The sequence below is a fragment of the Pygoscelis adeliae genome, unplaced genomic scaffold (genome assembly GCF_000699105.1).
Source record: "Pygoscelis adeliae isolate BGI_AS28 unplaced genomic scaffold, ASM69910v1 Scaffold155, whole genome shotgun sequence".
Classification (NCBI taxonomy): Eukaryota; Metazoa; Chordata; class Aves; order Sphenisciformes; family Spheniscidae; genus Pygoscelis; species Pygoscelis adeliae.
In genome coordinates this window covers 3,900,233-3,917,705 of record NW_008824932.1, presented here as the reverse complement: position 1 = coordinate 3,917,705, position 17,473 = coordinate 3,900,233, and the positions used below count along the sequence as shown (strand labels likewise).

Sequence of the window (17,473 nt, the reverse complement as noted above, 5' to 3'; positions counted from 1 at the left end):
TGAACAACTGGAGTTAAAATCTTATCTTGTAGCTGTTAAAGATCTCATGCTATGAAATCGAACCTGTTTGTATTAGCTGTGAAGAAATCCGACTTGGTTAATAAGCTACTAAAAGTTAAAGAATTTGGAATAATTATTGTAGCCACATAGCTTAATTTTTTTTTTTAATGGATTTACTGGCTTTCATGTTGTGAGTTTTGTGTGGTGGGTTGTTTTGGGGTTGTTTTGTTTTGTTTTTGTTTTTTAAGTTGGGAAAAGACCACGTATCTAAAGATAGAGGGGTGGATAAAATGCCTTCAGTGACAGTTAATGATCTGTGTATCTTATCTTGCCAAAAGGAAGATTGAGAGATTGCTTTGAAGCTGTACTGTCTTCGCTATGAAAAATCCTGGAATCTATTTGTGAAGGACAAATACAAATCAATTGCTGCTAGCTGCATCTGGGCAAATTCGAGAATAGTTAACAATTAGAATAATCTACCAAAGCTAGTGGTGAATTTTCAGAAACGTTAGAAGATGGAATCCAGAGCTTTCTCGGGGAGTAGCTGTTGTGTTTTAGCTAAATACTATGTATTATTTCAGTACAGGAGGTGCTGGATGCTCCAAGGTACATAGGTGGTCAGAGTGGATAATGCAATGTTATCTGCTGCTCTTAAATTCAATAAATCTTTGATCCCTCAGTGTCAGAGAGAGCTGGTTTATCAGCTGTTCCTGTTTTAGTGTATTGACCAGTATATTGAGGACCAAGAAGTCCCCTCTTTGAGGAAGGGTTACATGCTTCAGTTACCACTTTTGGGGGGAGATAAGAGCTGTTTCTCAAGTATTTTTTGTGCTCAGGAGGGCAATGCCTTGACTTTTGTTTGAAGCTTGTGAGTGCTGTTAGAACAGACAGCCAGCCTTCTCTGTTTCCATCAAAACTTCAGAAGATCGAGACCTGCAGCATTCCTACAAGTGCAAATTGGACTTCATTGGATTATAGTTTAGATTCAGAACAGAATAATAAACAAATAAATTTGAATACCTCTGAAATATATAGTCTTTCATGTGCTGTTTGACAGTTCCTAATTATTTCAAGTGGGTGTTCAGTTGAGGCCTCCACCTGACTAATTATTTGCCTCCCGTAGGCTTTTTTCCTTGTACCAAAATGAGACCCAAAGAAACAGAAAAGACACATGTACAATAAAATATTTTTATAGTATAATAGTAAACATGTAATAAATTTTCAAAATGCTTTTATAACCTTCTCAACTTTAACAGCACTGATGTCTGTTTGTTAAACTTCTATAATGTTTATATATTATATATAAAATATATACATATATTTTATATACATGTATATTTTATTTATACATGTATATAAAATATACACATATATTTTATTATTATAAAATTAATCTCTATCAGATAGTTCTATCTAATGCAAGGAGCTGATACAATGGGCAGACTCCCTCCTTTTCTTTGGAGGGGCATAAGACAAATTGTCATTAGAAGATACATGCTTTGATTACAAATTAAAGCATAAGCTATGGTTTAAAGTGGGACTAGTCTCAAAGATTGCCAGTTTCACCTTTGTCACTGGGTTGTCCTGTTGAGTGAAACATAATTCTGTTCATTGGAAAGAGACTAAGAGCGGGAAACTTATAGTCTTAAGTATGTATTAATTCAAAAAGCTTGAAAAAGCTGCTAGTACCACAGAATTATAGAGTGGAGGAACATCTGTCAAAGATGAGACCTGACTGCTCATCAAAGAAACAATTTTCAAGAACTCTATATGATAAGGAGTGATTCGTTCTTCTTTTATGATGTTGAGTCTGAATGAAATGTAGTTTTACAGTGATATGCTTATGTCAGGAGTTGTTTATACCTTTTTATTCAAGCACAGCTAATATTTTTTAATGTAAATTATATCTTAAAAAAACCAAACACTGTATAAATTCAGTCACCGGGCATTGTTAATTGATATGCTTGTGTTCCAGCAGGAGAAGTATATGCAATTATAATATATTATAAATAAATAATCCAATCCTTCTCCTCTTATGTTGTAGGCCATCCCAATTACTTACCCATCAGTTTCAGGAAATGTACCTGTTGGTACCCAACAAGCCCCAGCCTGACGTCAGTGAAAGTAAAACATTTAACATCCTCTTGAATTCTGATCTTACTCTCTTAAATTCTTGCTTCAGCCTAGTGATTGTACATCTTAAACTAAACTGTACCTGTCTTTATGCCATGTTTGTTTCCCAGCTTATTTTCACCTATTAGCTCCCATATGATCTAAGTCAAAACAAACAGCTCTCGAACCCACTTTAATCTCTTTCCTCTGTTTAATTTTGCCACTTCTAAAATAAAAATTAATTCAATAGGATCTTTTTTAGAAAGGTATATATTTTGTACAATGGGGTTTGTGCATTGTCGTGATACTTAATGACTAGGTTACTTGCTGTTTGAGGTTTATGGCAGAATTTCATTTTATGTGCAGAACCTCTTCCACAAGACACTCTGTAAAGTTTACCTTATAGTTGCATTTTAAAAAAAGTGTATTACCTTGACTCTTGTGTCATGGTGCTGTCTTGTAAAAGTCTGCTTGGTTTCAGGTCTGTTGTGTAATGTAGTTCTAGTGTAAGGTTTTGCAACCTGGAATTGCGCAATAAAGGCAAATCTAACTTTCTTGAGATATTCCAGTTTCCACAACTGAATTTCAAGTTTACATGGTTCCATTGTATTTTGTAGTATATGTGCACTAGCTCTCCTCCTTTTGTTTCACATGTTTAGGCTACAGTAATCAGTGCCAGAATAGATGTAATACTCTCCATAAATTCATGGCACTGTCTGCAGCAAGCAGTGAGGCACTGAAGCAGTGAAGTCATGTCCTAAGTAGCGTCTTCACTAAGTCAAGTCATGTATTAAGACATGTTCAAGTAGTGAAGTAACGTGCTGCGTTTGGGCATATCTGAAATTCAGTCTCGCTGGTGGCTGCAGCTTAGGTAAGCATACCTACAACAGCTTTCACTTAGCTACTGTACGTAACAGGAGCAGTGGAGGTGCAGTTGTTCAGTCTTCAAGCTACGTGAGCGCGAGTACTCTTGGAACGTCTTATGGAAACTGGGCTAAATTGGATTCTGTGGTGTCCCTTCTTCACTACTTGTACTTTTTAAATTTAAAGCAATTCCAGGTATGCAAGCGCAGCAGTCACACCCCTGGCTGCATTATAGGCATATGGGTCGTGCCAGTTAGACACTGTCAGAAATGAACAATTACTCTTGGAATACAGCTGTGTATTTTGCAGAGGGCAGAGCATTCCCTTCTCATCTGTGCGGTGCACAAGGCCAGTGTCTTGATTTAGGCCGGCACTGACAGATCGGCGATGTGAGTTTTGGCCTCGGGGCATATGACTGTCGTTCGTGGCTTACGCACAAGGTAGTAGAGAGAAGTGTTGGTTTTATTTTCAGAACTAGGATCAAAGACACTTGCTATATATATACACAACGGTGTCTGAAGGCGACATCATCCAGCTAGTGCATCCATGCAGAGATGGGCAAAATGTGGCTGGTGATATTTTACAGTAGGTAACTTGCTTTAGTTGAGAACAGAATTATTCTGCAGCGTAAGCAGCGCTGTAGTTTGTGAATAATTGTTGGCTGAAACTCCACCCTTGTCTCCTGAGAGTTACTCTTACCTTTTAAGCACCTGCTGCTTCTCCCCGTGGGAAGTGATTGCTGTTCAGTAGCATGTAGCCTTGTCAGTCAAACCTGTTCCCAAATGGGGTTTCCTGCCTCTAAGATAATTCTTTTTAGGTTGGGAGAGCTTCTAGTAAACAGTAAAAGTGATCTGTTACCGCGGATGAGCAAATCAGCAGTATCGGAAACACTGATGGTGCTCTCCAATTTGGGTATTGCAGAGTGGTCTGGCTTACTGAAGAGGCATTGCTGTTACATTGAGAAGAGTTTCGAGTGCAGTTACTATTTCATTTCATAATGGCAGTGTTTAGCACTGCCACAACAGAAACTGTGCAGATGAGTCATGACCATGGCTTTAATCCATTTTGATACCCTGCTGCCTGTGCTTCAGAGGCCTGAATATTCTTTGGAAATAATGCATACATTCTTTTCTCCTCAAGTTATATGGCATATTAGACACTACTTTTTAATTTTCTCTTTCATCTCTTTGAACGTGTATTTTAAGCTGGTCTTAACTTTAGAATCACATTTACTTATGTACTTGATGCAAGTGTGTAAATAAGGGAGTGAAATAAATAACCCTGTTTCTAAATAACAGTAAAAAATTAGAGTAACGTATTCCAGAGATCTAGACCACCATGTGTTGCTAAACTGACTTCATGAGACCAATTAGTAAACGTTTTGGTTTGAGGCAGCACTGAGCTTGCTTCATGAGCCACAGAGTAGGCATATCTGACCTGTTCCCATCTTGTTTTTTCATTTAAATTAAGTGCTGCCTGTCTGAAGGGAGTGAGTGGGAAATCATTCCTGAATTGTGGAACCCGGTGTTAACGCTTTCCTCTGGTCATCAAGTGGCAATCTGGCATATAATTAGTATACGAATAATTTTGCCATGTAAATTCAGCTGCTAAAATACTAAAGGGTGTGGTGTCTGTTCCTTCTGATTTCTTGTAATTGTGGAATTTATATAAACTTATACTTTTGTAGTCTTTTTTCTGTAGTCTGAAGCATGATTTTTTTTTTTTTTTTTTAGTTTTGTTTTCTAGGTGTTTGAGTAACTTTACAGTTCAATTCTGAGTGTGGTAAAGCACTTAAGGTAATTGATGGAACCTGTGGAGAAGCTAATCTTTATACTGAATTTCAAACATTGACCTTTATCCTTTATAGAATTTGATTTTTTTTTTAATTTTGTTACACCTCTGTAAATTCTCAGAAAACGTTATCACAATCAGATTTGTGAGTGGGTATAAAACTCTGTAACTCTTTCTAATAATATCATCCTGAAGCTTAAATGGTAGTAAAGCAGTATTTTTATTAATTATCCAAACCATTACATTAGAGGAATGGATTATGCCCTGACAGAAATTTAAAGAAAAAAATCATTGCTTATCTCAGAAATAGTTTGTAAAAACTCACTATTTTTCTATTCTTAATGTTGTCTTAAATGGTCTGGTTTTACCCAGTACAGCACTACTGGACTGTTAAGTGAATACACTCAATTTCTGTCTGCTAGTGACTTTATTAATAGTCTTTCTTTTCTAGAGAATTGATAAGTTGGGAGAGAGGAATAGGAAAGGGGAGACAAAATTTTGGAGCATTTCTGCGGGTAGCGGTAAGAAACGCAGGGCGTCTGCTCAGAGGTGTCTCAGCCACCCTGTGTGGTGGTGGTGGTTGGGCTGTACGGACTTGGAATACTGTTCTGAGGATCAGCCTCGATTTGTAAACATACATAGTGCAGGGCTAGTGGATAGGTGGGGAGCTTGATCCTTCCTATAGACTGAGACTGTGTCGGGAGATAGAATTTAAACTTGTATTGAAACATAAAAATTATTCTTTGTTGTCTCCCCCTTCTTTTCTTTTTTTTTGGAGGGGGGGGCCGTGTGTATGTGTGTGATTTTAATGAAACATAGCAAGGTTTCAAGATACTTGCTCAAGCTGAATGAAAGTCAGTTTTTTTGGGGGGGAGGGTGTTCAACAGAAGTCCTTATGTATAATTTTGCAGTACCGATCCATAAATGTTTTGATTGTAACTATTCTCATTTTGGTTTTCCTTTTTCTTCTGTTCATCTGATGATGCTATTTCAGGAAATTTCACTGAAAATTGAGGGGGAACTGTCTGCCTAAAAGGAGTGGTAGGAAGATGCATGGGAGATGGGGAAAAATTGATTAATTTTTCTTAAAGAACAAAAAGGGGTGGATGGAAGGGGTTTGAGTAGATAAGTAAAACCTCTTTCAGATTGTGCCATGAGTTTTGTCAGTATTTGGAGATTCCCCTGCCCCCAAACTAAAAAGTGGCAAGGCTGTAGATTTGTTCTGGCATGCTTTAGTCATAAATGCTGTGCTTACACTCTTAAGCAAAGTAGACTTTCTATGTAAATAAAATTTTGGAAAATGGGACTGATTTTGAATTTTGAGGGTATTCATAATTTCTTTTTATGAAGGAAGGAGAGAAGGTGAATTTGATTATTTCTGTACAGTGCAAATATGACCAATCCCATGCTATTCAAAACTGCAAGAGTGTCCCGAATTTAAAATTTTATTGCTGTGTATGCCTTTGTTGTAGGACCGTGTGTATGTGCAACAAAATAACGTGGAGAATGTCTACAATTTGGGCTTGATTATTTTTCGAGATCAAGTTGTACGCTACGGCTGTATTAGGGATCACCTGCGGCAAACTCTGCTGGATATGATTGCAAGAGAAAGGAAAGGAGAGGTTGTAGACAGGTAAGATGTTTGTAAGTGACTGTCTTTTGTTGTAAATAAGACCTGTCAATTTTTAAGAGTGAATTAAGAACATACACAAATAAATCATTATTTAAGGCTGCATTTCTGATGACAAGTAAAATTTCTCCATAATCTGGAATAACATACTTCTTTGTACGTTAAGGTTTAGCATAATGGTAAGTGGGGAAGCTCGTTAATTTATTTTTTTAATATTTATCTTGTGTTTTTTACTAAAACTTTTGTTAAATCTCTCCATTACCACCTTGTGCCAGAGCATTTGGTTATAAAGCGGAGTTTTGGCAATTCTCTGCCTCTTGTTACCCTGTATTTCCTCTGTACTGAGAGGCTGTTTAATTTTCTTGTACCTGTTAGGTTTTTTTTTTTAATGTATTTTTGAAGTTTTCTTTTTTAATTCTATTTTCCTTCCTCATGTTTTGATCCATCTGTTTCTTGGTAGTTCAGTTGCGTCTCTGAGGTTTTAAATCTGTTCCTCGTGTTCTCCGGCTAGTTTAGTAGATGTGGAGTTTTGTGCCACACGCTGCAGATCCTACAGCTGAAGTAACTTCAAATTTGCAAGTTTTCTTGTGCTTCTCCAGTTTCAGAGCAGCTGTTTGGTGTGGAGATACGTAAACTCCATGCTCCTTTGGCTGCGGTTCTGTGATTGAGATTGCCCAACACGCCATTTATAAAGAGAAAAATATTCCCTGGCAACAGCTGTGTATTGTCCCCTACTGCCAGAAAGTGGAATTTTTTCCTGGATGCAGTTCTCTTGTTTTCACATTTTATTGATGTGTTTCTATGCCTAACCAAATGCTTAACTTGCTGATACATTTTCACTTTGTGTTGTTTTTAAAAAAGCCCAAACAACCAAACAAAAAACCCCAAACTTTGCACAGCAACTTCCATCTGTGCAATTGTTTTGAATTGCTCAATTCCAACCTACATGTGCAGTTTTCAGTTTTCTTTCAAGTAGTATTTTCGGTTATTTTCTTGTATGTTGAAATATATTCTTAATAGTTTTCCAAGTTAGTAGAACTTGAGACCTGCTTCCCTATCACTGTATTTAAAATATTTAATAAACGTTGCCAGCTCCTTAGTTTAGAACGAAACAAACAATCTTGCTGCTGTAATCTTCTTGAAAACCTGTCATGTACCAAACAGATTTAGGATGGACTTTCTATTACTATATTTTATTTAAGTTGATACTATGTTCTGAGTTGTTATTCTGCTGTGTACTCTGTCTTACAAGCATGTAGATTTCTCAAGTTGTTAACAACTTACTTTTTGGCAGAGGCGCAATAAGAAATGCTTGCCAGATGTTAATGATTCTAGGTCTTGAAGGAAGGTCAGTCTATGAAGAAGACTTTGAGGCTCCGTTTTTGGAGATGTCTGCAGAATTTTTTCAGGTACAGCAATGTTGTAATATCATATTTGGAATGTTGTTGTAACTGCTTGAAATTGTGAGAATTGGTGGTACTTTAAGTAATTGCTACTTACTTGATGACTATGTCCATCTCGTTAAATGAAATAAGAAAAGATTTTACGAACTTGGCGGAAGAAGTAACACAAATTTTACAGAATTACCATAATCTGAATGTAGTTTTGAAATATGGGTGCTGATAGCATGTAAAGTAAGCATTATGCTAATTTTGTGCCTGCTTTGGGCTATTTCATGCAACTTGGTCTGTCCCTGCGTTGCAGCCACAGTCTTTTTGAAATACCAGTAGCATGAAAGGTTCAAACTGTTTCAGGCTGGGAATGGAGAGGGGAGACTACTTGTCAAACTGCCTTTGAGTAAGCTTTGTTTCCTTCATAGTTTCTACATTCGTGAGTTATATTTTGTAATAAAATGAACCGAGTCAAGGAATTAAGTGTATCCAAGTGGCTATCCAGTTGTTGACTAACCACTGAATAACACATTTTCAGTGTTTCCTGAGGGGGTTTGTGAGATAGTTTTAGGAAAAAAGCCAGCTGAACGGTTGTTGAGTGTACTCATGCTCCTCTATTGTTGGAAATTGATAGAAATTGTAAAACGTGTTAAAAGATACCTAGATAAGATAATTTGTCAGTCTCCCAACTCTTATGCTGGATCATATGCCTGTCATATCCTCTGATCTCCAAACTTCTTTGAAAATTAGAAGCATATGTTGCACAACCTTTTAAGTCATTGCATTCTGTTTTTCATTGCTGCTACATAAAATTAAGAAAAATAATTACTTTCATTTAAGTTTTATTTCTTGGCTCTGCCTTTAAAACAAACAAACAAAAAAAAATCAGAAAAACAAAAACTAAATACATATTTCCTCTGAAAGACTATGCTGACCAGTATGGATAAAAACAGTTTGACGTGAAATAACGTGCTCGGCATTGTCGCTAATGAGAATAATGAGAACTGTTGATCCTCACAACTCATAAATAGGCCATAAACTGGTATTTTGAAAGGAATCTCTGCCTCTTCTCTCTCCCTATCCTTCTGTTTTCTTTGGACCTGTGGCTAAAACTCTAGCTGGGAACTGGAAACTAGGTTGGCTTAGGTTGTTTTAATATGAAAAATACCATGTTCGTATCGCATGTACCCCCTTATGTATATAACACAGTTAGTGTAACAGAACCTTTATTTTGTGTTAAGCATGTATGTAAATCTTGGGGGCATAATGATCTCATTTGCTGGACATGCTGGGTTTGATTTGAACTTGTTTATCAATGCTGATCTGAAATAACCAGTACGTTTCCTTTTTCCCCTTTAAAAAAGAAAAAGTCTAAAGTATTAATTTGTCTTAATCACAGATGGAAAGTCAGAAATTTTTAGCTGAAAACAGTGCTTCTGTATATATAAAGAAAGTAGAAGCTAGAATTAATGAAGAAATAGAACGGGTGATGCATTGTCTGGATAAATCAACAGAAGAACCAATTGTGAAAGTTGTTGAGAGGGAGCTTATTTCCAAGCATATGAAAACTATAGTGGAAATGGAAAACTCTGGGCTAGTTCATATGCTGAAAAATGGGAAGACAGAAGGTAAGACTGCATCATCTGGGAGACAGAAATGCTTACGATACTGCTTATTGTTTTTAAACATAGGATAAGTGGAGCTTAACGTTTGTGTTCCTCTGTAATTGTAAAAACACTTTGGTGGCTCTGTCTTGCAAACATCTGATAATACTACTTTTAGAGGTCATTTAAAACAGAGCCCATACATATAACTCGTTTCTATTTAGTACCAGATACGGGTACTTTTTTGGTAAGCCGAGTATCCCTTAAGAAGAGTACAACTCTATTGTGGTCGTCTTTGTCACCTGTTTTCCATGAGCCTTTTTATTATTTTCATTCCTCTAGTATGTAGCTGTCAAAATGCATCGAAGTTTTTTGGCCCACAGGCAGTTATTTAAAAAGTGCTAGTGTAAATGACTATTAAATAGAAGTATTGCAGGACCAATTCTTGGGGAGAGGGCTTTGTTGCAGGAAAAAAGTTGGCTGTTTTTTAAAGGATAAGCAGCAGCTTATCGAAGTGGTTGAGAAAGAAGGGCTTCGCTTGATTTGGTTTTCCCTGATAGAGGTTAATGTGGGACAGAATGACTGAATGAAAGTTACTGTGGAAAGAGATAGAACATAAGTTTCTAAAGCAGCATAATGAAGAGAGTGATTGTAGTATCTATATTTAGAAATCGGTGCTCACGCTAAAGCTGTGAGCGTGGGGAACACGCTGCTTAGATTAATGGCCTTTGTTCATTAAAGCAGCTTCACGGTTACTAGGTGATAGAGTGACAAAGTTAGCAAATTTCTTAGCTGTAAGAAAAGAGAATTACTGTATTTAAATGAAAGTGATGATACTATACTTCACCTTTTTTCTTTAATACCCAGTTAAGATAGCCTTCAGGCTGAGGGTATAATGATATTGAAGGGTGTTCATAAGATAGAGGAATTAGTTTAACTTTCATAGGCCTTGGTTTGATTTAGTTAAATACTAGAGAGAAAATACTTGCTGCATTGTGAAGATAAGATTTCATATAAACGTACAAGGATGGATTGCTCTTTTGGAAAGCCGTGTTTAAGCTAAGCCACTTCTCATGATTTTGGATGGATGAAACAAAGCAGTGTAAAATTATGTGGCTGACTTTAAGACAAATACGAATTAAACTCCAATTTTTACCAGCTTTTGCTTTTAGTACAGAAACAAGCATCTCATTAGTGTTGTCCTATTTGCTTTAACCTAGATTTTCTTATAACTTTTAATACAGTATTTGATTTTTGGGATGGTGATCTTGGAAGCTATGTTCTTAAATGCCACTGGAAAACATAATCTTACTGAAGCTTTAAGAGCACCATCCTTTAGCGCAAGCATCAACTTTTTGCTGGCCTGGGGATCAGCAATAGCAGATTCCATGCTATAGACAACCTGGAATAATTGAATACAACCTTTGCTTTTAATTTTGTGGCTGCTGTGGTCAGCGTGTTGTCAGGGGTAAAGGAAAGGAGACGTCACAAGATTCCAGTGCCCGAGCTGTGAACGGGATGCTTTTTGTGGCTCAGGTGGCTGAACTTTCACTGTCGTCTTTTGCTATGAAACGAATGAGTTACAGAAGTGTTATCAGACAGAGGGTGTCCTGCATAATATCTCATTCTTGTTTCCAGACCTTGCTTGCATGTACAAGTTGTTTAGCCGTGTGCCAAATGGTCTGAAGACAATGTGCGAGTGCATGAGCTCATACCTGAGAGAGCAAGGCAAAGCACTAGTGTCTGAAGAGGGAGAAGGAAAGAATCCAGTTGACTACATTCAGGTAGTTAAATATTTTAACTTTCTTTTCTTCCATCTTTCCCACGCTCCCCAGAGTAGCAGTTAACTACATGATTGATAAGGTAAACCTTAATATTGATTCAGAAGGGATTATTATTTAATGAGCTACATGTATAATTTTGTTTAAAATGTACATTTTCTGAATTTTCTGACGTGTTTAGGACTCTTCTTTTACCGAAGTTGCTTGGAAAGTACATGCTCGGGTTTTGTGGTTTCGGTAGCTGCTTTTATTAAACAACATATTCAGACTAATTATGTAACTGCTGGGAATTTTTTTTATTATTCTGAATGGTATTTGCCTCCAGAGTGAGTTGTACATCTGCTGGCAAATAGCTTTATAGAGTCTATTTTGTTTAATTTTATGTAATGTTAGCTATCGATGTTTATTGAGACAAAAATCACATGACAGTATTCCACGGCAAGATTAACTGTGACTGAGAGGTGATATAGATCATAACAAAATACTTCCTTCGTTCTCGGTCTCCCTGAGAAACAGAACACTTCTGCATGTTAGAAGACACAAGGGTTCGTTCTTGTTCTCCATCTCTCACTAAGAAGTGATGTGTACCGTTAATTTGTCAGGATCACAAAATATGCTTCAGGGGTGTTTGTCATCTTTTCTCTCCCATTGTTTCTGAAAAGGTGGTTTTAAATTTGCACATAAAGTCTTTAGAGTTCATTGAACTTTAAGGAAATGTTTTTATAGCTGGAAGATGTTTTATACTTAATGTTGACATGTGTATTTATTAAACGTTGGGTTTTTTTTTTAAATGTGTAGTTGAAGTCCTTGTGTCTGGTCTTTATGAGAAACATGTAATGCTGTATGTCTATTATCATCTCTGCTGTTTTGTTTGAAATCAATAACTTTGCTAGAACTGGTTACTATTATAAGAAGCCATTTGAGTATAAACACATTTTTGATTGGATTATTGATTTTTCCGGCAATGCCGAAGCAAACTTCTTACCAAGCTTGGACAAGAATCACCTCTCCCAAGGACTGTTAAAAAGAAGAGAAAATGCCCTTTGAAATTTATTACGTTTGATGTCTAACAATGTTGCGGTTTTTTTTGGTGGTATGATTTAAAAAAAAAAAAAAGAGGGGGGGCAAGTGATGTGGAAAACAAGTGTCTGGATTACTTTGAAGTAATTTTCACTCCTTTTAAATCCTGATGGACCTAAAGGGGTGTAGTAAAAAAATTAACTGAGAAAGAATTAAAAACTTAATTATAAAGTTGCTATCGATGTCTCCTGCTACAAAGGCAAATAGCATAATGAAGCTGAAGAAGACTTACAGCCATACTGCATGTGCTTTGGCAGAGCTTATCCTCAGCCCGTTAGGATGTACCCCAACCATCTCATGAAGGTGTCCTAGGGAAGGGATTGATATTTGATTACTGCTAAACCCCCAAACAGGTTTATCCTCCACTTCCATTGACACGATGGAAGAAGAGAAAAATGCCTGTGAATTGAGAAACCACCTCACTCTTCTCACCTCAGCCATGTTCATCCGAATCTTTCAAGGACTTAAATAGCAGTAAGAAGACAGACAAAGAAGCTACATTATACCATCAAGAAAAAAACTTCATCATAGTCCAGCACTGCTTCTGCAACATGACATCACCAAACCCTGAGCATAATTGGTGAGATGATTGCAAAAGCATTGCCAAGGGATTAGATTTAAAACTTCTTATAATAATTTGAAGGGATGTTGAAATGCTGTTGTAATTTAAGGTACTAACAGTTTCTCCTGTTTAACACCAGGTTGTTCAGATGGTGTACTCCTGGAGAGGAGGCATAAGTTAACCTTGGTAAACAGAGAGATAGTGGGATTTACTTTGAATTTAAAATTTCTAATACGCATTAATTGGCCTGTCTAAAGACCATTCCTTTAAGTGAGATGGTGACTTCCTAAGAAACATTGCTACTTCCTTGAGTAATTCTTGAATGGCTTCTTTAAGTAACCACATATAAATAGTTTCTTAAGAAACCTAGGACTTCAAGGTCATTTAACCTGAACAGTTTGTGGGCAGTAGTTATACATGATAAATTTAAGTCAAATTCCTCCTCTCCCCCTCCCTGAATGCTGTGTTAGTTATGTCTAAACCCTGTGTGCATCACATATACTTAGCAAGGTGCTCAGGTGATTTTAAGATGCTTCCCCCTTCTGCACCCAGTTGTTTTAGCTCTGGGTGAAGATGGTGCAGACCCTAAAAATGATGTCAAGAATCCAATGGTTTAGCTCGGGGGAAGTGGTTCAGTTCAGACCTGTGAACTTCACCCTGTGATAACTGGAGAGCTATTTCTTGTTTCTAACTTTCATATGTTCACAGTGACTCTTAAAGATCAGCAAGAAACATGCGACTAAATAATGCAGAACATGTCCCTGGATTGAAATTAAGAGGGGGGGAAAACCTAACAAGATTAGGCCTGTCGTTGCGGTGTGTTTTCTCCTCAAACTTGCTTAGTAGCTCTAGGGATGCAGTTAGCGGGTGCTTTCCCGTATCCTGTATTTATGATAGTGACTTTTTCAATTTCAAATAACGTTGACAAGTCTTAACAAGTACAACAAATACCTCCTTTAAATTGTGGATTTAAAAATACGGTAAATCAGCCTGTTTAACAAGGGTGATTAAAAAACTTTCTTAATCTTTGAGTAGCCTGTTGCAGCAAACTGCACCAGTTTTTGGAACCAATATTTTAGCCAGTTTAGCTGAAAATTGCTTCCATAAGAGATTTATGGCAGCTGTAGGTATTTAAAAATGGAAATGAAATTTCAGATACTTTCTAACAATGCCAAACATAGAGAGAGCTTTGCAGAATCTCTGACTGTAGACATGGTCTTCACTACAACTTCGTCTGTTATTACTGTTTTACAGCTTGCAACTTCAAATCAATAAAAATGTTTATACTTTTTTTTTTTAAAAGGGTTTACTGGATTTGAAGAGTAGGTTTGACCGCTTTCTTCAAGAATCTTTCAATAATGATCGACTCTTCAAACAGACTATAGCGGGTGACTTTGAGTACTTCCTCAACCTCAACTCTAGGTCTCCAGAGTACCTCTCATTATTTATTGACGATAAGCTGAAAAAAGGAGTCAAGGGAGTAAGTATAAATTAAATTAAAAGGTCATTCTCTCTGTTAACTTGGATCAGATTAAACTAAGCTGCTTTTTCCAAGAACGATTTTTATATTAAGATAAATGGCAATACTGCCTTTAAAAAAAAAAAAGTATATGTAACTCATCTGAGCTTGTAACACTTTAGATCTAAACTTACAGAAATTTAAGGCACAAGGAGATCTCAAGATGTTCTGTGGCTTGTCCCCCATCTCTGAAGCAGTATACCTGGATTACTTCTGGCAGATACCTCCTCAAAAAAAAAAAAAATTAGGTTGTAGTAGATTCTGCAGCTGCCTTCCTTTGAAACCTGAAATATCAGTTCCTTAAATATCTTCATAGTTTGGCAGTTATTCTCAATATCTAGTGATTTCTTTTGAATATTGTCACTTGGGTAGGGGAAACAGTTTGCTTCTTTTTACTGCTTTTACATAATGGAGGACTACTACCACATCTGTCTCTTCTAGCTTAAGTACAAACGGTTTCCTTCAGTCTTACCTCATAGCTTCTTTCATGAAATTTTTTGAGGTACAGCACCCGGAACTGGACAGGATGGTTCAGCTGAGGCTTCAGTGGCTCTGAATAAAGCTGAATATTATTGCATGCATCTTATGCTTTGGGAATCAAATAGTAAATTCTATTTATTTATAAAATAAGTAATCATTTTATTTGTTGTGGCACTAGACAGGCTTTGCAAAATGAGTCTTAACATTTAAAAGCTTTCATTCCAAGCTAACTTTTTATATTCCTGATACTGTTTTCCATCTGTGCTTTTTTAAAACTACTTAAAAACGTATCCAGGCACTTTTACTGCATTTACCAGGCATTCTACCTATCCATCGTCTCCCTTCTCCCTCACAATTGCTTTTTCCTCCATTTTAGATCTATTTCTTTCTCCGCTCTATTGAGTTTGTGCGCTGTTCTTTTGGCTCTATCGTTCACATGTTGGACCAGTTTTGCTGGCTTCTTTATAGGCTACTGTTAGACCATATGCTTGCTGTGAATTACTTCAAGTATTTAGGTTGTATAAGACACTTGTGCCGGAAGGTTAAAACCAGCAAATTATTTCTTTTACAGCTAACAGAGCAAGAAGTAGAAACTATATTGGATAAGGCAATGGTTTTATTTAGGTTTATGCAAGAGAAAGATGTTTTTGAACGCTATTACAAGCAGCACTTGGCAAGACGACTTCTCACAAACAAGAGTGTTTCAGATGACTCTGAGAAAAATATGATATCTAAATTAAAGGTAAGACAGTATCTGTATACTTTTTACTTCATTTTTTTCAGAAATATGGTTTCTTTTGGTTTTACATAAGGGATATATAGATAACATAAGTCTTGATTGCTATTAAATACAGATTTGCTTTTAAAGCCCCAACAGAAAATATGAAAGGCTTTTGTGAATAATTTTGTGGAAATAAAAGGAAGGAAATACTGGAAAGCACCTGTGATGAGAGAGCAATCTAGAAAACAAAACTCCCCCCCCCAATTTGTTAAGACTTTCCAAATAAGAAGACAACTCCTATTATCTAGTGACTGGATTTAAAGATAAGACTGTTATCCTAGATTTTTCTGTTATTCATAGTAGAATTTTTTTATTGCATGCGTCGTCGTTTTTTAGTTGCCTCCATCTGCAGACTGGTGATAATGCTCAATTCCTTTTTGATTAAGTAGTTTGAGATAGATTGGGAAAAAAAAAATCTTCATATCAGTGTCTGGAAACATGTTTTCTTTAGTTGGTTCAATTTACTGATTAAATAGGCCAAGAGATGAAGAAGAAAGTAAAGCCTAAGGTGAGCAGTCCTTGAAGCAATTTCTAAGGCAGCTTCTTCCTAAGTGGCGTGATAAATGGCTCGGGAACTTCCGAACCAGAGTGATTTGATCCTGAAATCGAACTTTACTGATCCTTATTTTTGACCTTCATATTCTATCAGTGAGCGAAGCCTGTTTGCATCAGATGCCTCCAAATCATCAGTATTAATTCCAAATTATCGGTATTAATTCCTTCCCGATTTCCTCCCCACCTCCTCTAGCCTGGTGATTTAGAAGGCACAGGGCATACATTCGCAAGATCAATCAGTGGACCTGAACTGCCCTCTTTCTCATGTCTTTGCGCAGTGATTAGGATGCTGAAGCTAACGTGCTTGCCTTTACCACATATGTCAAAGTATGTGTTAGAAATAGGCACAAAGTCCTGGATGTGCAACTGAAATGCATGTGTTAGGCATATATAGATACACGTGCACAATGTCCCTGATTTCTCAAAAGGTTGAGTAATCTCACTTGGTAATCTGCAGTAAGCCTTCAAAATTGTACACTCTAGGACGACAGGGGTTTTTTTTCTGATACAAATAAAGATTTTTATTTCCCTTTACAGTATCATGCTACAAAGCAGGTGAAAGAAAGTATATGCCTTGGTCTGATAAGCTTTCACAGAATATTTTTTTTTTAAGATGAGATAGGAAGCTAAAAAGAAACCAAAAATACAATAAGGGAGTGAAGAGAAGGAAGGCAAGTTTTGATATGTGTAGAGTTAGATCCTTATATGAAATATGAAACTTTTTAAGTTCTGAAGGTAATACAAATGGGAATCCCAGTAACCAAATGTACAGAAATACCATTTTAATGAGATTTATAAACTAACTTAGTCTTGCAGTTCACGTATCAGAAGCTCTGTTTTCATAGTGCTGGCACAACAGGTTATTTTGTGTATTTTAGACTGAATGTGGATGTCAGTTCACATCTAAACTGGAAGGAATGTTCAGGGACATGAGCATCTCAAACACGACGATGGATGAGTTCAGGCAACATCTTCAGGCGACCGGGGTAAGAGCGTGGGGGTCTGTGCTTGTCCTTTTACTTCTGTACAAACCCGCGACCTCGATCGAGGCTTGTGGGTTTTAATTTGTTAGTATATGCGTGCGGAAGGAAGGATGTTGTTAGCATCCTCCAATTATATTTCTCTTTACTGTGTTTTTCGTCTTACAAACTTTGTTAGAGTTTCCCGAAATGCAAAAGTCAGCTCGAAGCCTGATCCACAGCTTGAGCAGTGCCAATTTCGTTCCGTAAAATCCTGTTTCAGCTTCCATCGCACCCGCCGCCTTCTGAAAGGGCTCTGCAGCGAGTGCCCAGGTTGCAGACCCGCCGCCGAGCGCAGCGCGCC

The 17,473-nt window shown here is 37.0% G+C and overlaps 1 protein-coding gene across 1 annotated transcript in view; it reads left to right on the top strand.

The window, feature by feature from the left end:
- CUL3 (cullin 3) overlaps positions 1 to 17,473 on the top strand; it is a 42,059-nt gene that overhangs the window by 8,689 nt on the left and 15,897 nt on the right. Inside the window, exons 3-9 of the mRNA XM_009325055.1 lie at positions 6,240 to 6,400; positions 7,692 to 7,806; positions 9,188 to 9,416; positions 11,031 to 11,176; positions 14,119 to 14,295; positions 15,386 to 15,556; positions 17,029 to 17,136. Of these exons, the coding sequence (XP_009323330.1) occupies positions 6,240 to 6,400; positions 7,692 to 7,806; positions 9,188 to 9,416; positions 11,031 to 11,176; positions 14,119 to 14,295; positions 15,386 to 15,556; positions 17,029 to 17,136 (1,107 nt within the window). The remainder of the gene's footprint in view (positions 1 to 6,239; positions 6,401 to 7,691; positions 7,807 to 9,187; positions 9,417 to 11,030; positions 11,177 to 14,118; positions 14,296 to 15,385; positions 15,557 to 17,028; positions 17,137 to 17,473) is intronic.